General features: G+C 35.0%; 1 protein-coding gene across 1 annotated transcript; it reads right to left on the reverse strand.

The window, feature by feature from the left end:
- Window positions 1-739: 739 nt before the first annotated feature.
- LOC104520067 (uncharacterized) lies at window positions 740-21,826 on the reverse strand. Its single transcript, XM_010170145.2, has 11 exons — window positions 21,629-21,826; window positions 13,843-13,918; window positions 10,010-10,141; window positions 9,042-9,165; window positions 6,520-6,580; window positions 6,367-6,413; window positions 5,622-5,697; window positions 4,574-4,675; window positions 3,142-4,065; window positions 2,222-2,332; window positions 740-1,052 (listed from the first exon to the last, which is right to left on the reverse strand). The coding sequence occupies exons 3-11, from the start codon at window positions 10,079-10,081 to the stop codon at window positions 740-742; spliced, it is 1,830 nt and encodes a 609-aa protein (XP_010168447.1). The 5' UTR covers window positions 10,082-10,141; window positions 13,843-13,918; window positions 21,629-21,826.
- Window positions 21,827-21,871: the final 45 nt, after the last annotated feature.

The following is a 21,871-nucleotide window of genomic DNA, read 5'->3' on the forward strand; positions in this document are numbered from 1 at the left end:
AGTGAAATTTACCTGCACTGGGCTATTCTGAAATATATATAATCTATGGGATCAGGAAAAAAAATACAATCAAGATGGAATATTCAGATTACTGAAAAGAAAGTTCAACATTTACAGTATTCAAATTCCATTTGCTTCCATGTTCTTAGCAATCTGGGAAAAACTCTGTTATGAAAAAGAGTGCAACGAGGTCAATTCAGCTGATGGTACAGAAAATCTAGAATTAAACTGCAATGCTTCAGAGATTGTTAGCAATAATTCAAACTGTTATTTTCAAATTAAATGATGAAGTGGACATAACTTTGCTTAATTCATTTCATAGTGTTGTTTCTACAATGCCAATGCTAATCTACCTGACAGTGCAGTATTATGACTTTTGCATCCAGAAATTACATACATTTTAAAGAAATGTAAAACAAAAGACACAACTACAATCACTCAGAAAGTTGTTTGTTTTAAGGTACAGGGTTCCAATTGCACTAAAAGGAAGGACTGCTTTAATTCCACATGTACTGAGACCTTGTCTCCAACTACACTTAACAAATACACCCTAATAAATTTAAAGAACCAAACATCAGTAGAAGCTAAGCTTACAATAGAGACCAGTTCTTGACTACTGAAATTTGCATTTTCCTAATTTGTTAAAAAAAAAAAAAAATTAAAAAAAAAAAAATTGGTCCACATACAAAGTAAAATGTGTAAAAGTAAGTCTAGGCTAAGGAAACATTGTCCTTTTTATTCAGTTCCAGTTGTAGCGGTCTCTTGGAGGTAAATCATAATGTGTTCTCTCTTCCTCTTCAGGTCCATAATTTAATGGGAGACCATAATTGTAATCAACTGTTACAACTGGTAATCTTTTACTTTGCTCAATCTCTCTGGTAGTTTCACCTTGAAAAGGTTTTCTTTCATAGTCTATTGAACTATCTTCTTGGTGTACAGATGAAGATGGATGCATTGTTCGTGAAGAATATGGTGCAAATCTGTTTTTTCCTCTATTAAATTCATCTGAGGGATGCATTCTCCTATTGTCTTCAGGACAATTTGGTCGATTACTGTAAGAAGAACAAATATGAACAGTGAAATCCTTACAAATAAAACAGTTGATTTATTGTTGGTGGCCACCATTAGAAATTAAACTTGTGTAACCTTGAAAGGACAATTCAGACCCTCATACTTGTTTTTACCCCCTGAAATTAAAATCCTCTCTACTGGATGTTACAAATATGTTTGTATTAATTTTTAAATTCTAGTGATTAAAATTACAGCTTTTTATAGTAAGTAATTTGACTAAAAGACGTTTTGTTTCAAATGCTGTTTCTAATTAAAATTCCCTGTTTACTGAGGGTTTCTTTACCTAAGGGCTATTTTTATTCCTAAACCTGTGTTTTCATTTTTGTGAATAATATGTAATAGTCGCTGTCTAGTACATAGTGTCAACAGGCAATAATATACTTTGGATTTATATCTCTACATATTTTAATTATCAATTCTTCTGCAGTAGAAGAATCACTCTCCTACAAAATACATATGGAAGGATCTAAAAATGTATATACAATATATATACTTTTTGGTTTGGATTCTCTTTACTCTCAAGTATCTTACTTTGTAAAGTAAGTGGTATATAAAGCCAATTCAGAACAATTTTTGTAATTTTAAAATCTTCTCCCTCACTGAACCATAGATTAATTCAGACTGGAAAGGATCTCTAGAAGTACCTAGGGACACTTGCTCAAAGTAGGTCTAATCAGATGAGTCTATGCATGGCCACGTCCAGCTGAGTTCTGCGTCTCAAAAAGGATGGGGATTGCACAGCTGCTCTGGGCAACCTGTGCCAGTATCTGACCATCCCTCACAGTAAAACTCATTAGCTTGTTGGAGACAGCAGTTAAGAGTTAAATATAGCACCTGTATTTTGCTTTTTTTTCTTACTGACAATAGCTTTTCATATTTTGTAGTACGTTAGCTTGAACTGTGCTTGTCATGTCAATGACTTATGTCAGGGATTCTCAAACCATTTCATAATCACACTCAAACTCAATACAGATGGACCACAAATTAATAACATTATTTGCTCAGTGTTCAGACTAAATGGTTTAAACTGCATTTAAGCAAAAATATCAACATTTTTTTTACACTGTGCGTTTTTTTTTTAACTGGGAAACCGGGGGGAGTAACAGTAAAAAGGTAAGTCAGAAAACAACATATGAAATCTTATACTTACCTGTAACTTCTGTTAAAGTCATCATTATCAGACCCATAATCTCTGTGAAGCGAAGGAGATGAGGAGAAATGAGGTTCTGGTACATTTTCATGGGAAGAAAAAGATTGATTTCTGCAAGTAACCAAAAGAATCATATGTTAAGAAGAGTACAAATGGTTGGAAGCTTTTGAAAAATATGTGCTTATCAAATGAGATAAAAATCTTTTTACTTTTAATTAAAATGTACTTAAAAGTTTAATAAAAACTATCGCAACTGTACGCTTCATTGTAATAATATAATATCCTCTGTTTCAGCTGTTCAATGGAAGAGATTAAATTGAACTTTAATAGCCCAAATACCTGAAATATGTTCTGAAATATTAAAAATATTTTGAAATATTATGTCAGAATCCAATAGGTTTACTAATAAGTGATACATATATTTGGGAGAATATGATGCAAGTTCAGAAGCAAAGGGATTTGTAACAAATTATTAACCATGGAATAAACAAATGCAAGCCAGACTTCCTTATAGCATTACTGTTTATCTGTTTGGCTGAGGGCATAAATAAAATTTCATATCATCTTTTGTCTTGAGGATTGCTTTTTAAATGTAAGTTTCTATACAAAAAGTAGGACAACGAGTTTTGTTTTAAGTTGACTCTAAAAAAGTAAAGGAAACACATAAGCTTTAATTTAAAGAAGCACAACCTTCTAATTTAGGAAACATTGGCTTTCAAAGTTGCAACACTCAAGCTTACAATCAAACCTTCCAAAAGTCAAAATAAAGAAAGTTAATTAACTGCTCATTTATGTATGATTTTAAAAGGATGACTAATTGACTTAAAATAAATTTATTTTTAAAAATTAATTAATTTGAAAGTGCTGAGGTTTACACTTTTATTCTCTAATTCTGGTCTTACAGCTCAAGGATGCTTTACCTGTCTGAACACCATTCACGTGGCAAGTCATCAGGACCTGGATGATCATGAAAAGGTCTTGGTCTTTGTCCATGCCCTTTATTCACATAATCAAAATCTTTTAACTGAGTCTGTTCCTGAAAGTCATCATAAGGCTGATGGTCATGAAAAGGTCTACGCCTTTGTCTGGGACCTTTATTGTCATAATCTTTTAGCTGTATCTCTGTTTGTGAATCACTGCGAGGATGGTGATCGTTGAAAGGTCTCAACCTCTGCCCACGACCCCTGTTAACAAATTCAAAATCTCCCAATTGCATCTGTGGCTGTAAGTCATCATGAGACTGATAGTCATGGAAAGATCTCAGTCTTTGGCCAGGATCTTTGTTGACACGTTCTAACTCTTTCAACTGCATCTGAGTTTGAAATTCAGCATGAGATTGGTGGTCATGGAACAGTCTTTGTCTCTGGCCACGGACCCTGCTACCAAAGTCATAATCCTTTGACTGCCTGTCTTCCTGTAAATCACTATGAGATGGATGGTCAGGAAAAGATCTCTGCCTTTGTCCACGGCCTCTGCTAAATTCAATGTCCCTTGATTGTCTCTCTGACTGTAAATCATCATGAAACTGGTGTCCATGAAAAGGTCTCAACCTTTGTCCAGGACTCTTGTTACTGAAGTCTAGGTCCTTCAGCTGCATGTCTTCTTGATAATCATCATAAAATTGGTGATCAGGAAAAGGTCTTCGCCTCTGTCCTGGTCCCCTGTTGTAGTCCCAGTTTCTCATCTGTATTGGTGCTCTTAAATCATCCTGAGTCTGATGGTCATGAAATGGCCTTCGTCTTTGTCCAGGTCCCTTATTAATGAAATCACAGTCTTTCAACTGTATCTGTCCTTGCAAATCATTGTGAGAGTGGTCATCATAAATTCTTAATCTTTTCCCAGACCTGTAAAGAAGTTTTTTGTCTTAAATAGAACATCATACTTATAAGTGCTCCAAGTCATTAATGAAAACATTTTTTTTTAACTAAGAATTGATATGAAAGACATTGCAACTATATAGGTATCAAAGCTACTAAGAATCCAAACAGTAAGTAAGATTATAAAACTTTCAATGTCATAGTAGAAGCTGTGACAAACATTCAATTTTAATTCTATAGTGCTTGTTAGACAGGCAAAACTAGTGATTCTGAATTAATTAAAAATAATTGCAGAATAATAAAGGACAGGTAAAGAAGTTTTTCCAAGTGAACTAATTACTTACAGACTTCCAATAGCACACATTCCCTTTCTTTCCCTTATCTTTTCACCACTTAATCACATTCTGTAAATATATTTTGCATGAGTAGGCTATATTCATAAAAGCTCTTTTATATTAGAGTAGTATTTTCAATAAGTTCTCTATCCCACGGTGTGGGGTTTTTTGGCTTTTAATTCCATGTTTCAACCTATTACCCCTGAAAATCTTCATTTGGGAACCGCTCTACAGGTCCTTCCATCGCATGTGGTGGGGGAATAATATCTTCTTCTGAATCCCATACATCCATTCCAAGGTTACTAGGAAGAATAAAAATATCTCACATAAGCTTCATTTTTTAAAACATACCATTGAGAGAGGAAAAAAAACCCACATAAAATTCTTCAGTTTAGAATGACAGAAATTTTTGGATGTTAAGTTAAACTAACAGACATATCTCATAACTTGGCAAATTTTAACCTTGTAGATTTATTTGGGAAAGGGCTGCAGAGAAAGCAAAGACAATACCTAGGCTCCGTAAGCTTGGAACAAAATCCTAAAGGATGTGAGACAAGTATCATACTTATTCAAAAATCTAACACGGGCCTTACTTAATCATGCACAGACTATAAAACAATGATAGTAGTAAAACAAAGAGTATTCAATTAAACTAAAAAGACTCAAATCAGTTAGGTATTATTTTTAAAACAATTTACTGCTACAAGATATCACTGCCACAAATAACTTGGGAAGATGTAAAGGTTGCTATTCTTAGGTGAGTATGATAAGCATAAAATTTTTACAGCTACTATGAACAGAGGGGGTTGAGAACAATCTTCCACTTTCCCATACTTTTTTATTCCTAAAACTGCTGTACTTCAAAAAAACCCCAATCTAGTTCTACCATGCCAACAACAGCAGGCAGATCATAGAGCTTTTAAAGAAATCTTTGCAGTGGCTCCTTTCAGTTTATAATGAGAGAATGCAGATTCAATACACTTGTCATAGTAGGATAAAATCACACTAATTTTCAATAGTAGTTGTCAGATTAAAAAAATCTTTGGAAACACATAAATTCAAAAGATGAATGAAGGAAGTACACTGCCCTTCATGTTATTCATATCAGAAGTCTTACAATATATGTGTAGCTGCATATTAAAGTTTTAAGAGGAAGTTAAATTTGGCTTATGACTGGAAGTGAACTTTTCAAAATACTAGTAGACATACTGGAAAATTTTAACCATACAACTAAAAGGTTTTGTTTACCTTCTCATTGGTTGTGTTCTGAGATCTGTGAGATACACAAGACCATCAATGTGATGACCTCTAGCATCACCAAAAGCTAAAGAAAAAAAAAGATACAAGTTTAATGAAATGTGCTCAAACTGAGACACAAAAATGTGGAAGACAAGTTTCTGTTCACCATGAGATGCTGAATTAGAAACAATTCTAACTTGATATTAAATTCTTCAGCACGCTGGTACCATTGCAACATTTTTTTTTTAAACAAGTAAAACTGGTAGTGGTAGCAACTATGAATGTAAAACCCTTTAAAGCAAAAGGAAAAAGAAAAAGATTTTAAACAGCTGAAACATACTCCTACTATGCTGTCAATTTGCTAATGCTCAAGCCTTGCCTGGAATAGAATCAACAGTCAGAGGAAATCTTCTACAGAAGGCAGCACATGAAATAAGTCTAAGGATACTAAAATATCACCACAATGATGCAGTGCCCAGAGAGGTGGTAGATGCCCCATCCCTGGAAACATTCAAGGTCGGACTGGATGGGGCTCTGAGAAACCTGATCTAGTTGAAGATATCCCTGCTCACTGCAGGGGGGTTGGACTAGATGACCTTTAAAGGTCCCTTCCAACCCAAACCATTCTATGATTCTATGAAAATAGAATTGTAGTATCTGTTCATACAGTTGTAGTAACTGTGAATTACTGTGGTGGTTTGGGACCAGGACAGTTACAACGCGACACATGCCTTAGTTCAAACTGTTTAAATACCTTGGATTGCTGCCTCTGGATCCCAGCCTTCAACATCTATAAGATATCTGAAAAAAAAAAAAAAGATTAGATTATTGTCCCCAAAAAATTACAGATTAATATAAGAATACCATCTTTTGTGAACAACGATTTCTGTTTTTATACAACCCTTACCTACATATAAGGTAGCCAGTTCTATTAATTCCGTTAGTACAGTGAACACCAATGAGTTTCTCTATCAAAAAGAAAAACACAGTCTTTAATAGTTCAGAAAGTGAAATTACTAAAAAATTAGTGCAATAAAAAAAAAAGCTGTACTTTTCTAGCAAAGTAATGCTACATAATGCTTGCTATTTACAAAATTATACTGTCATGTCTGTAAAAGAATAGATACATCCAGACTTTGTCCTCTTCCTGCTGGATCTCTAGCAGCAGTTAGGCTCACTACTTCCAAACCTGTGAAGACTGAGGTTAACTCTGCAGAACACAGCAAAAAAGAGAGAGGAGTGATGGCAGATAAAGCAGCTGACTTCAGCCAGAACTGCAGTAACAGGAGAAAAAGAGTAAAATACGGTTTTGAAAGCAAATCTAAACAACCAAATATAAAATTGAGGAACTTAACTTACAGAGTCTTGTAAAACCTACAAAAAGGAGAAAATAAACATAATGCCCCTAGTGTCTAGGAGTATTAAATACATTACCAGAAAAATGAATTTAACTGGACTAAAAATTTGGATCATTACTAGGATGAACCATAGACATGAGGAATTTAAGTTCACACATTGAGAAAAGAAGCACTCTAATGGGAATCAGTAATCTCTAAAGAAATCCTGTCTTTTTTGGAAAGGTTATACTAATCAGCTAAAGATTAAAAAGCAGAAAAACTTACTATTATTTCAAATGAGGTTTTTCAAACAGAAATAGGGAACCACTAACATGGTCATGCAAGGCACAGATAAAGCCTCATCTAGACTATTCCATACAATTCTACTTACTCATATTTAATGTAAAAAAATAAAATAAAATTGACATATGTATAGAAAGGACTACTACCACGGTCACAAAAAAAGTTTATGAAAAGAGACCTAGAAAGCTTGTCTTATTTAGTCTGTAAAACCAAATGTGAGATACAGAATATAATAACAGGGATGGAGAACAATACTTAAGGGAAAAGTTGACATAAGAATAAATATATATTAACTAATTGAGAGTTTTAGGCTGGATTTTAGAAGAAAAAACTTTAATCATCAAAGAACAAAGTTGTGGCAGAGACAAAGTACTGACAGATGGTCTTTGAAATGAGAGTCTGATAAATTTTTAAATGAGATAAAATATAACTGTTTGCCACAGAACAGGACAGTCACATTTCCATATAAGTTTATTATCTGCTGGTGTCCTAACAATTCAGACACTAAAAAACCCCAGCTTCTCAAAAATCATTAAGCAAGAACAACCCTGAGAAATTTTAGGGGTAACAGAAGGCAAGTTACAATGCGTAAGTTAATATAAAAATGAAAGTTCTCCCAACTCTTAAGTTACACAAACTCTGCCAAAATGGTCTTACTAGCTAGAACTGCAGGTCTTAATCCAGTAACAAATTAGGAACTGATTCTCTCAATTCTAAGAAACAGAAATAATTACATTCAAATACAGACTATTCTTTGTCACACAAAAAAATCACTAGATCAAAACCAGAAGAAAACTAACAATTTCCACATAATTTCCCTAAGCCAAAAAACAGCAAAGGACGAACTTACACACTAACTTCCTGAGCCAGGACAAAGGTGGTTTCTTATACCTTTTAATTTTCCCAGTATTTCTAATTCAGGTTCTCATACCTGAGATTTAGGTCAGAGCTCTTTCACAAAACAGAGTTGACCACCCAGAGCAAAACCACAGTTATGCTCTGCAGCAAAAACTATATACACTTGGGCAGTTAATGTGTCTACTTCCTCACAGAAAATGCAAAAGTAAACACAGCAAATAGCATGAAAAAGCTTGAAAGAATGGTCCTCCAATATTGGATAGACAAACAGTTAAAATCTGCCTACAAAGAATCACTAGCAAAAAGACTGAGGCAGTAAAAGCTGCAAACAGGCTGTGGCAAAACGCATGCAAATTTATTTCTGCAAAAAGCACCTTACACGACCTCAGCAATAACTGTATTATTACATAAACACTAAAACAGCAGCAGATCTGCACTGTGGAAACATTGAAACTGTGTCTGTAATATGATTTTTAAGAATTGTTAGGATATGAGGGCAATAAAGGATTCATAAATCAAAAAACTGCTACGTCAGACCAAACCGACTTAAGTTGCTCACACGTATCGGTGCCATCAGAGAAACCCTGTGCTGCTCAGAACATCCATAAAGGACTGGCAGCTTCAACACTGAGCTGATGGTAAGACAGCTTGGGTCAGACAGATGAAAGCCTTGCTGCAGTTGCTTTGACACATAATGCTATTAGGAAGGGCATTTAAGTTACTAGTCATTTTTGAAAAAGACATGTTTTGAATGCAAAAAAGATACGTACTGCTTCACATAATGTTTCTTATTATGATAATAAAGTGGAAAATGCTATGCAAAGTTTGAGATCCCTGGTGTCTTAAATATCTATTGAAATTAAGAAATGATACAGTTAGCACTTAAATAAATTTCTTAGGTTTTTTTACAGCATAAGATGCTGATATTTACCATTTTCTGCATTTTCCCATAGGAATTTTCTGACCCATTTTTTGAACTGTAGGATAGTAGCATTATCAGGGACTTCAAGTCCAACAGTATAAAGTTTCTTATACTGCACACTTTTAGGTAAATCCTAGCAACAAGAAGAAAAAAAAATGGTAAAAATTACTGAAGTCTTGCATCAATAAAAACCCTTAAGCAGTATCTAACATAATGCCAATGTAAAACTAGCTCAAATCCTGAGTAGAAAGTGAAAACAATCTTGACACAATTCTAGAGAGATATATTTATATTTCCACTTTAAAGACCTGATTTCAAACAAAGATCAGTTTCTACAGAAGACTTATTTATCCCTGCTAATAAGGCAGCACATTAAGTAAAGAGACTAGCTTCTTGTAATTCCATTCTAACCTATTTTACAATTATTAGTAATATTTGTCCCTCTCACTCACAATCATATAAATACTCACATATCCACCCTCTTAATGCTTACAGCCCATGTACATTCAAATATTAACATTCAGTTATAACACTACTATTTCTTCTCCTTTTCAATAGGAGACTGATTAATTACAATTGTTTGGACCATACTTGTAAAAAAATCGAAATTAATAAAGTAACTTAAAAATTTAAACTTTCTTAGTGGATTCCACTAAAGATGAGTTAAAAAAAAAGACCCTAGGAATAAATGACAATGTCTTCAGGGCACAGACTGTAAGTTTCCTGCATCGTTTTTGCAGTGCCTGGCACTGAATCTGTATCCATTACTCAATTACCATAATACAAATAAGCCACAAATGCAACTAGCTGGGAGAAGGAGTTATTTTCTCTCTGATAAAGCATTTAGTTTCTACTGGAGATACAAAAGAAGTCTAGATGGCTCACTTGTCTGTTCCAACTCAAGGTAAGCAAATACATAAATACTTTAAAACGAAAGTTGCAGTAAGTAATTTACTTTGTCATTATGGTTATATTACCTTAACTTCATAGTATCGTGTGGTATATGTTAAATCAATAATTAATCCAAGCTCCACATTTAGGGCTTTCATTGCAGCAATTAAGTCTTTTGGTGTAAACTTCTGAGTTGGGGTAAGCCTCTGGTTAATTGCCTACAATGAAAATGGAAAACAAAGAGTTTCTTTTTAAGATCTAATAACATGACATTTTTAATATTCAGCTGTTCTCCTTAGGACTAGGAAACATCATTATTCAAAAGGGAATGTTTACAGTATCAGAACCATATCCATGTATTATATGCACAGAAAAATTTAAAGGAACCAAATAAAAACAAAGCAAGAACTTGTTGTGTATTTCTATTCTGATGAAAATGTGTGAGAATTTCCACTTGTACAATGTTAATAAATATTATTAAAATATGCACTAATTTACACAGAATCCTGCAAAATTTGGCATGTATATACCGATTTTCAAATAACTAAACATCAGTAAAAGGTAAACCACCACAATCCCTTTCCCCAAACACACTTTTTCCTGCACAGTAATACAAAATTAACAGTGTATTTCACATAAAACATTGAAAGTTGTGATACAAGAGTTCATTTCTTCTAAAGGTTTTAACTTTCTCCCCACAAATGTTGTGCAGACATTTTTATTCCTGCTTCATCTCTTCGCAGAGTGTCGCTAAATGACTTGCAAGTCATTTAGCACTGCAAAATATTCAGTAAGACTAAAATATGGTGACTAAGAAAGCTCCATGTTGGTGGGTAATGAATAATTAATTTCATTTGACAGAAACAATGGGAAAAATGTTTACTCACCCTATTGTAGCTGTGTTTTTTGAAATGTGTTCTTCATTCTAGGTATGAAAATGCCTCATGTACGCAAGACTGGATTTTCTCTGAATAGTGCTCTTGTCCATTGTGAGAGCCTTTTGACACAGGCTCAGCCACAACCAATAAAGACAGTGGCAAAAGATGCAGCAGCCTCAACCACCTCTCAGTTCCTTTGTCAACAAGAAATTGAAGCAGACTGGACTCAGAACTAATGGAAAGGAAGGCAGCCACAGACCACATACCTCTTAGAACCACAGATGCTATAGGGTAACTAACCATTCCTTCTTTTGACTGTACAGATTATAATCTAAGATGCTAGCAAGCACATATCTCCACTGTGGAAACAGAGACAGGAAACCAAATTAAAGAATAAACAGCAGGACAGTCCTATCAAAGCTAGTATGTGATTAGGAAGCTTGAGCTAAAAAGAGTCGGGTAGAAAGCATAAAGAAGTATTCAGTTCTATGTACTTCCAATACTGGTGCACTGCTGAAAAAATAGTGGAGGTTGTTGAGGTTCAAACAAAATGAACAAGAGTCGGCTATCTCACCTCTATTCAGCTGTGGCTTTTAGTAAAATCTGAAACTGAACTGACTAACTTTGAGGTGACAACAATGAATCTGCAGGTCTACAGCAGAACATTACATAATTTTTTCTTTTACTGTGTGAAGTCACACAAACTGAGGTGAATACAATTTACAAAAATAAGTTACCTCTAAACACATTGCTTGATTGAGGAAACAGTTAAACATGTTATGAAAGACTATGTTTTGAAAGACTATTTGGAATATTCTGAAAAACTCCTGCTGAGTATTCAGTAGTTTAGGTGTTTAACCAGGCTCTGAGAATCTGAGAAATCTGTATCAAATCCAAAATCCTTCTATGGCATGGGAAAGAACTTGCCCAGTCCTTACTATGCTACAATGTTACTGTTAGCATTACAATGATGATCTGAAAGGAAGGACAGAAAACCCTTCCAAGTAAATCTGTGACCTTAAAGCTTTTACTAGCAGCATCTCTGCTAAAACAATAACCCTTGTGTCTTGAAATGCTGAAAATATACTTTCTCCCTTTGCGTGAAATCACCAATCATCAACTTCCTAATAGGTAGCAAAGAAGGAAAGTTCTGCGTATTTAACAAGTCTGTTCCACCAATTTCATAAGACAACTTCTGGTAAGACTATGACCAATCGGGTCTTCAGCATTTCCAGACAGATTTACTGACCTCCACCTTCTTTGCAAAGTCATCACAGTTTAGGCAGTTATGCATTTTATGTGGATTTTGCCACAAACTCCATGAGCTTTAACCACACAGTCTCTGGTAGACATGTCATTTCTGTATCTTGCATAGTTGAGACCGAACAAACTGAGTGGACAGAAATGTTACAGATTTCACTTTCTTGGGTACCAGACTTTGTATTTGGCCAAGTTCAAAGACAGCTTCACAGAACACGGATCTATGCCCCAGTGAGGTCAGTAGGACTGAGAGTGAGCAACACACTGAAGTAGAGTGCCTACTTGTGATATACTGCTATAAGTGTTCTCTGAGAATAACTGCCCTTTTTATGATCTCTGGTAGACCTCCTTCCAGACTATCACAGAAGCTACAGCAAGTGTAAAGTTAGCAGCAAAGCATCTTCCTCTGAAATCTAGAGTGACAGGGAACTTGAAATACAGGCACTGAACAAACCCTGCCTAGAATCGTGCTTCTATGCAAAAAACTGGTGCTGGATCAAGTGGAATTAAAGCATCTGATGATGCAAGAAATCCTCTTTCAAATACCCCAAAAGCAAGGAAGCCAACTATAAATCTACTGAATTTTATATTCACTGCTAGATTTGTCCACTGGTGGTCTTTGGTAAGAAAGACACACAGCTACTGTACTATCCATCAGTTTCACGGAGAACATGACCAATGTCAAGTATGAGAAGGGAACCAAACCATCATACTAAAGTTGTAAAAGCAGCTACAGAAAGCAAAACCTCCAAGCATTCCACTTCAGTAATTGCTGATAAAAGTGAACTGAATGGTGACTGAAAACATAATGGGCACTAACATACCTGAAGTTATCAATCTTTTGTATACAAATACTAGAGTGCAATCTGTAGACAACAGCTCAGACAGAGTAAATACTCTTAGCTGCTAAGGTCATCTCTAGCCACTGAATTTTAAAATAGCTTAGAAACTTTTATTTCCTGTATACCTGAAGCAATGACTTGCAAGAGATAATTTATATGGCACTTGTGTTAATTTATACAGAAGGGCAAATTTGGCCTATTTGCCATAATCTGCCCATATTTGCCCTATGCCTCAATTGAGCAAAGAACTCAAAAGTCTAAAAAAGACAGCCTCCACATTTTGTACTGTCACAAAGAATTAAAAGATCTGACTCAGTATATTTAACAGATTAAGATGGCACTCCATGTTAGTAAGAATCTAAAGGAAGTACTAACACATTAATAAAAGAAATCTATGAAGATTCCTTTTTTAAATATAAATATACATATATAAATATATCCAGATCACTGAAGCCTTTGGCTTATGAAATTGGTAATCTGAATCCATAATTTTAAAAGTACTGCAGTGTCTGGTACCCTTTAATGAATGCTTGGTTTCTGTAAAATTATATTTTCGCTTACATTGCCTGGATTGTTACTTACATCATAACCCCTTCAATATTATTTTCTTAAACAGTCATGAAAAGATGTTAAATAAGATAATGAATTTAGGCCACTTAATAGTGATCAAATAAACTGTGCCGATTGGTTAGAGCTATCATGATTTTTAAAAGATAAGAGTAATACCAAATACAAATTTTAAAAGAAAGAGCAAAAATATAGAATATGATGTTAAAAAGCCACTAGTAGATGACTGGAAGGGCTAAATCTGAATTTTTAAAGAAAATAAATTATTTTTTCATAAAACTTTGCTGAAGTTTGCATGAATATTCATGCTATTCTTCATTACTTTTGCTCTGTATCTAATGGAGCCAAACGGTAGTTACTTTTTATACATACCCCTTTTAAAGGTACTTTGAATGCAATAAATCTAGTTCCTGGTATAGGCTGCCCAACTGGTGTCAAACTCCGCCACCTGTAATGAAACAAATATTTATTTTTATATATTTTCAAATTACAGGATTCAACAAAAGACACTCGCAGCTTCAAGTAAAACTTCTAAAAAAAAAACAAAAAAACTTCTCATGTGAAGACAAATTATCTCTATGATCTCAGAAGATGAGGCTAGATGACTTAAAATCTATATGGCCTTCTTGCATTTTCAACTAGTACCTCAACTATTAAAATACAAAACATTTTTGTAAGATTCTTTAAAACTGGTGCCATTCACTTACAATTTTCTGAATTAATGTTTAAATTAATCTCTCCCTTTAAAGGAAGCACCCAACAGCTTCTAGATTCCTTTCTGATTTCCATAAAACCACATAATTTATTAATTGACCTGAATTCTCTATTTTAAAATATTCTAACCACTGAGTATTTTGCTTTGTTCACAATTCCCATATGGGACCATAACAAAAACTAGATGTTGTCTGGCAAAATAAAAAACTTGTCATAATATATAAACAACAATATTATCATTCATAGATGATTGGAAGTAACAAAGGAAACACAGCAATGTCATCGGAAGCGTAATTGATACTAACAAATCATGTAACAATCTACTACATCAATGTCTTTAACACTAACTTATCGTTTTCGTCTTCGTCCTGAGCTAAAGAACAGATTGAGGCTGACAATGTAGAGATACAGATGCTTAGTTTAATGGATAACAAGAAATAGCAAAGGAGTAATAACAGCTCATCATTAGAAAGGCTGTTGCAAACAGCTGTCAGTAGAAGGTAGCTATCAGGTGAGAAGGTGTAAGGGCAAGCTAGTGATTAAATCACTGAGAGGTGTTCGCAGTAAAACCTTTTACTACAGGTTTAATAGCAGCTCCTGCCTCTTGCTAATTTTAATAACTCTGGAAATTACATGTCTTGATTTAAAACAAGGAACTAATCTTCCTGCTTTTGCTCTTAAACTTCCAAATAGAATCAGAAAATGGGCTGTACCTAGTGACAGACAAACTAGTGCAGCAAATGCTGTCAAAGAGATTAAACAAACAGGAACACAGTATTTTTTTCTTCAACCTAGTTCAATTACTCTTTGTTGTTACCTCTACCAATAAAATGCAAAAAATATGTTACAAAAGTAGGATTTACTCTGACAGCCGGTGATATTCACATATACATGTTTAGAAACTTTCTAAAGGATGGCAGAAGTAAAAAATACCAACCAGAAAAGACCAACTACTTTATGTAGTTAAGACAATTTAAAACATGAAGTAGAAATTCAGTTCTTTTAAAATCTGCTTTCTCTTGGAAAACTGAGTGGCAATCTACCATGGTTATCATAAATACGAACAAGTATAAGCTAATAAGAAATGATCACAAAAGGCTTAAAAATCTTACTTTCTTTAATTAGCAATATAATAAAGACTTTTTTCAGGTTAAGGGATTGACAGAACAACGCACCAGGATTACACAGTTTGTCATCAGACCTTAATAAACTTGGGTTTTTATTCTCCTGTTTTTAAAGCTGTTTAAATCCTCCCAGAAAAAAAATCTGCAAAATCAGCAAGAAACTCAAAAGCTGCTGACAGCTCTGTGGTAGAAAATGAGCAGAAGGTACTCTTCATCAAAAAAGGGCATATGTTCCATGTTATCTTTAAAATGATATGTAAAAAGGAAATTTCAGCATACTGCTGCAGAACTAAAAATTATCTCAAATTAAAAACAGCAGATAAGAAAAAAAGCAAAGACTGGCTAAGGAAATAAATTCAAATTTGTTCTGTCGTCAACAAATGAATATGATTGGGAAGTACAGGTGACAGGGACTAAAGAAAGTAAAACTCTTACAGAAGTCTAGATAAGGGCAGAAAGGACAAAAGACAAGTGAGCTGTAGGTGGTCAAGTAAACAGGAGCTAGAGTAGCAAAGACATAAATCAGCATTTTAATAAGTATGAATGAGAATTGTGACACACAATTTGTGTCCTGCATGAACTTAAGTGGAAGTAAGAAAGCAGGAGTGAAAAGACTTGGTACCACCATCATTCATGTACCAATGACTGAAAAGGTAATAGAGGCTTGAGAGAAAAACAAGCAGGACATGAAGTAGCTGAAAAGATGTCAGGAACAGTTTCCTGAAAGTTGCAGTGGTATCTTACTGAGACACACATGAAATTATTTCTATGCCTACAAATAAATCTAGGCATTTGCACTACAGAGGTAATAGCTCTGGCCATAGAATCAATGGCATTCACATTAGAAAGATGTTGTGGTAAGAATCTAAAATGGAATCATGTAAATTCAGAGAAACACTGCAGTTTCCCAACACAAATAATAGTCAGAAGAAGACATATGTAGGAAGAAAGTGAACTTTGAGAACTTCTGTACAAAACACAATGGTTCTCAATTTGCAGACAATCTAGGTCAGCATACATTAAAGCAAACTATCATCTTAAAATCTGTGATATTTCTGGTCCTTTCACAAAACAAGCAGACAGCCCAAACCTCCTTCAATATCTCAAGAAGTGTATAAAAAGAACTGGAAATCAAACTCTTAAGTTTGCATCAAAATAGCTATGATAGGCTTTTCCTGGGCCAAATATGGTAATTACATTTTTTCTGAACTCTAAACCATCCAAAGCCATAAACCCCCCAGAACTTCCATGTTCAACAGAAAAGTACTTAAGCAAGAATAGCACTTAAATAAAAAGTGACATACTGTACACACATTATACATTTTCAATTACTGTTTTACTTTTCTAGGTTTTCAAAGAGGGAAACGATCTGTGGACTACATGCAGATCAAGACCTGAAAGTCAACAAAACATATAAATTAACCAATTACTTAACTACTTAGCTTTCGCAGTTCTTACTTCCCTATGTTTGTCTTCATCACTCCCCAACTACCATCCATTCTCTTAAAACACAGGCAGAATTTTTGCTTGCCATTCTAAACAAAAGAATCACTTCTTGATTGAGAAAAAGTGTTAAAATAAAACTAAAAAATTGTTATCCTTTCCCTCTGAAATTTCTGTGATGCTTGAATGGTTTCCAGTTAAATAAATAAATATAATTAGTATTGATACTACTATTGATACTACTAGTATTGATGATCTAGGTAGCTAATCTGTTGGAGGTTTTAAAGTCTAGTTTACATAAATGTATCACTCTGCTTATGCATTTTAAGTTAAATGGAAAGCAAGCATGTTTCATTGTCTTTCTGTTTAATCTAAAAAATTCAGAAACAATGAGTAAAACTCGCTTGATTCATCCTAGTAAAAGTCTACAAGATGTGATCTAGATTAACCCAAGAATCTAGCAGCAATATGCTTTGTAACAGCAGCAACCAGCAAAATGGCCTCTGTTCAAGGACAAAAGAAAAAAACCAACAGCAACAAACTTAGAAAAACACTTTTAAAAAACCAATCAGCTCCAAGAACAATCAACTGAGGACCATCAACAGGGCCTGCATAGCAGTCTCCAGCTTCAAGTGGGATAACAGAAGACATTAAAGAAATGCCCATGATAAAGACAACCTTAAAGTAAATTTGAGTAAAGTAAAATTTAGTATTCATCCTGAAGCCTCATTAGTTAAGCTCAAAGGTATGTTGAATACCAAGATAATAATCCAAGCAAAGAACACTATTACAGGTATATTTTGCATAAATCTTGCTATTAAAAAAACCACAAAAAATAAATGTGGTAGCAAAGATGTTATTATATAAGTTTTCAAACATACAAAACTACCCATCAATGAACTGTAAAACACAGAATTTATTGTAAATATCAGTAATATCTGTAATTATTCAACACAATTTTGAAATCTAGTTAAGAAAACTTTTATTTGATATAAGCATAATTTGTAGTTGTGAAAGTAAATCTATGAATACATTCTAAAACTTAGAAAATTACACTTAAAAAATATCCCCTTAACATAAATGTCAGACTAAAATTTGACAAAACTGTGTGTTCTACACCTGGCTTTACTAAAAGTTTTGACTGAAGCAGATAAAATATACAGCTCTATATAATTAATATTCAATAATTTAAATAGATGGATACCTTACTATTTATTTCCTTCTGTGATTTAAAAAAAAAAAATTCATATAAAGATATTATGTAAATTTTTAAGGGCAAGCTAGACAAGAAAGCTACTAAATAAGGGACAATACATAGGTACAATATGATGGAAACACTGAACTGAAAATAATTTGAAAGTTTCATATCTTTGTCAGATCTCAGTGACAGTTATCTAAAAACAGAGAGCACAGCAGACTGTCAACAGATACCCTACAAGTTCCGTATGGCAAAACAGTTTGAACTCATTGATCTTTCTGAAAGCTAAACCCACTTTAGATGCATGTAAAACTGACGTTTATATTAGCATATGATAAACAACAAAAAAACCCCTCTATTCTGTAATAGCTCTACAGAGTAATTATGTTTTGACAGGGAAAAACCTTAAGTATAAAAGGAAGTAAGCTCTCTTATCTTAAATTTTTGTGTGTAACATTCAGTTCAGCAAGAACATGTTCCAATATTCAGAGTAAGAGAAACTAGTACTGAACTCAAGGCATCAATTCAGAATTATTTTAATCTAATAGTTAAAAATCTGTGTTAGCAAAACAGTGTAAATAGGTACACACTACTCAAAAGCTACAGTGGGTGGAGAAGTTCAGAGAGCAGTATCTGAAGCTATGCTTAACAATTCAAGGGTTTCCACAGTTCTGGAGCCCCTCATGAACATCTATGATTATGAAGCAGTTCTAAATGTAGAACTGACCTGGGAAAGTGAATTCCAGAACACATAAAAATGATAATTATTGTAACTGTAGAGAAACTCAAGTCTGAAATACTGTCAGCTGTAGCAAGATCATTTAGAAAATACTATTTGGAACCTCTACTCCTTTTTTTGGCTACTGGTACTCCATGACATACATACAGCTTTATTCTCCAAGTGGCTTCCATACCTCTATAGACAACGGATTCAATGTTTAAGAAAAGACGGTGCTACAAACACACTGTCAAGACAGAACACATACTGAACAGGTCAAAAGCAGAAGGGAGGGAATATAGCTCTTAATCATCTGTTACTACACAGATTTCTCACTTGGCTTTTCTTCAGCCCCTGTAAGTGGGATGTAAAGCATAGGAGAAAAGTTCCCTTATCATGTCAATAAGTAATTGTATAGCTTTGTACTTGTTGTGGGGTACTGTAACACAATATATGGATCTCCAAGTCTTACAGCAATGTTATCATTACTCAGGTATTATAAGAAGTAATTTCTCTCCATCCCACATTTTTAAATGCAAATGTTCTATGCCTGATGGTATGAAGCACTTTTACTTTACAAATAAAATCTAAGCTTATGGTAACCCTTCTCTCCCATCCACCCTTGAACATGCACAATCAGTTATGCCCTAGACTTCAACATTCCCATTTAAATTAAAATGCTGATGCTTTTAAGTCTGCATAGAAACAATTCAGTTAAACAAATGTGTTTATTGTGCATAAGCAGAAATAATTAATCTCTGCCCTTATAAGAAAAAGATCGCACTACTGTTACTTTTTAATACCATTTAATGGAAAACATGCAAGAAGGTGACATTTCTGCAGATGCTTTTCAGAACTGAATCTGAATTTATTAAATTATACTCACAGTAGGATTTTGGATGCTGATGCACAAACATGTACAAATCTGTAAAAACATCATCATATTTTATGACTGTTTGTTATATAACCTGAACTTCTTTTACTGGCTGGTTCTCCACTAAATTATTATAGTACACAACTACTGAAGGACAGTAGTATTTCAGATACTCTGGAGAACCAGAATTTGACTATGTGGTAGAAATAGTGCAAGGGATTACTTGAATCCCTCTCTTATACTGATATGTCAATTTGTTACAAAATTACTTTTCCAGCACTACCCTCTAGGACTGAGAGGTTATAACAGACACCGTACACCTTAGCTCTGCTCCAAGACATCGCTGGGAAAGGGAGAAATGCTTTTTGCTATGAAGGAATACAGGAAGCCTTACTTCCAGTCCACCCCCTCCTCTTACTGCTGGAGGAAAGATGGTGCAAATAGCAACGGATCAAACATTCTGGGCTAGGGCCAAGTGGCAGGCACAAAAGAACAGGAGTGGGCCAAGGTACAAGACCAGTAGTGCAGATCCAATAGCAACAGCGGCAATTAATACTACTTTAATATTACTTTAGGGGCCAAGTACACTCAGAGTGCTGATATGTAGAAAGGTTGCTCAGTGCTACAGCATAATCCTTACACAATTTTATGTTCCAGACACAGTATTGTAAAAGGTGACAGTAATTAGCCGACCAATTAAAAAAAAAATTACCATTTCTTGTTCAGTTGCACTATTCCTAGCTACTTATAACTTAACTGAAACCTCAAATTTATTTTATTGCTTTCATTGGCACAACATAATTTGGATTAAAACTGTTGAGAACTGCATAAAGAATTGTGTCAATAACAGAAAGACAACCTTAAAAAACGTCTACATGTAGTGTGACTTTTGTTTACCTACTACAGCATTTCTCTTGCAGTATCATTAAAAACAAAACAGTTACTGTTTAGATTTATTGCTATTACAATACTGTGATATGACTGAGGTTGTACTTCCATAGTACGCTACCATCTGGACTGGTCATAAACTTACTTAACACTTCCCCTGAAACCAGGATGTCAACCTTTCCTCAAATAATGTATAAGCTGAAAGTTATTGTCCCATTACAGTGTGCCTTTGTATCTCAGCACACCCTCCTAGCCAAGAAGGTTGTACTGATGTCAGCACAACACATGGGTTAAACTTTTAAACATAGACTTAAGTATTTTTTTTTTTTCAGTAGAGCTGGAGACTAGAACTATAACCATTTTAAATGTGATCATTCTTTGATTCCCATATGCACTCCCTATCAAGCAATCAGAAAGCCTGTAGAGTGCATTTGGGGTTTTTTAATTATTATTTCTGACGACAAAACATTGTTGTTGTCCTCTTGTTAAAACCAAAAATGCAGGATGTTTCTGCACCTTAATCTATGAAAATATTCCTTGATCATATGCATGCAACCACCTGCTCCCATCTTATCAGGTCTTCCCCCACTCCTGGTAGCAAACATCTGAATAGTTAGAAGGGCTGGACTACTCTTCCCATTTCCCCAGTAAGTATACACCTGGGTGCAAGAAGGTTAGGAAGAAGGGACTGTGTTTGGCTGATGAAGGATAAGTGTTCACAGACAGGTTGGAGCATTATACTCACCTAGGGGATGAAAGGCTGGGTTGTCCCTGTCTTGTAGAAGATACCTACCTCACCTGGCTGTACGTGGTGAAGATACTTGTGGCAAGAAAGCACCTGGGGCAGTCAGCGCCCTTTCTCTGTGGGCAGGACTGTGCCTGCTCCTGCCTCTTGCTTACTGTGAGGGATACTTACCCATCGGGGATAGTATTCTTCTTTACCATGCTGAAAGCAGCAGCAGGCAGAGCAGGAGACAGCGGTGAAAGTGGGCACTGCAGCAAAGGAGAGAGAACCGCGCAGTTAACACGGTGCTAATCTCTTTCTCCATCAGCGGGCCTTTTCACAGGGCTGACTCTCAAGTAAAACAAACCAAGCAGTCGGCTGGGACTTGAAGCCATACTGAACAAGTTCTGCAGCTTGCAGGCTAGCCTATTTTGTCTCCACTGCTATAGTACGGCAAGGGGGAAAGACAACTCACCTCTCCTCTGCAGGAGAGCAAAAGAAACAGAGAGGAGAGGCAGCAGGTTTCTGTCTAACTCTAGCAGCAGCGCTGCGAGGACGAAGATCTTCCTGGCAGTCCCTTCCGTCCCTCTCCTGCGGCTCGGAGCAGTCTGCTCTGCCCTTGTGCTCCCACAGCCAGAACTCTTGTCTCAACGAGAAGAAACTCCAGGCAGCTGCAAGAGGCGAGGCCGGCACCTCAGCAAGGGAAGGACCATCACCT

This window comes from Antrostomus carolinensis, unplaced genomic scaffold, assembly GCF_000700745.2.
Source record: "Antrostomus carolinensis isolate BGI_N321 unplaced genomic scaffold, ASM70074v2 scaffold54586, whole genome shotgun sequence".
NCBI classification, from domain to species: Eukaryota; Metazoa; Chordata; class Aves; order Caprimulgiformes; family Caprimulgidae; genus Antrostomus; species Antrostomus carolinensis.

What these genes read in the sequence shown, in the direction of transcription:
- LOC104520067 (XM_010170145.2), bottom strand. Translation starts at nt 10,081, where the DNA reads ATGAAAGCCCTAAATGTGGAGCTTGGATTAATTATTGATTTAACATAT. An exon ending in ATGGGAAAATGCAGAAAATG is followed by an intron (nt 6,581 to 9,041) that starts GTAAATATCAGC and finishes TCTTTTTGATAG; the next exon opens with AGAAACTCATTGGTGTTCAC. An exon ending in ACTGGCTACCTTATATGTAG is followed by an intron (nt 6,414 to 6,519) that starts GTAAGGGTTGTA and finishes TTTTTTTTTCAG; the next exon opens with ATATCTTATAGATGTTGAAG.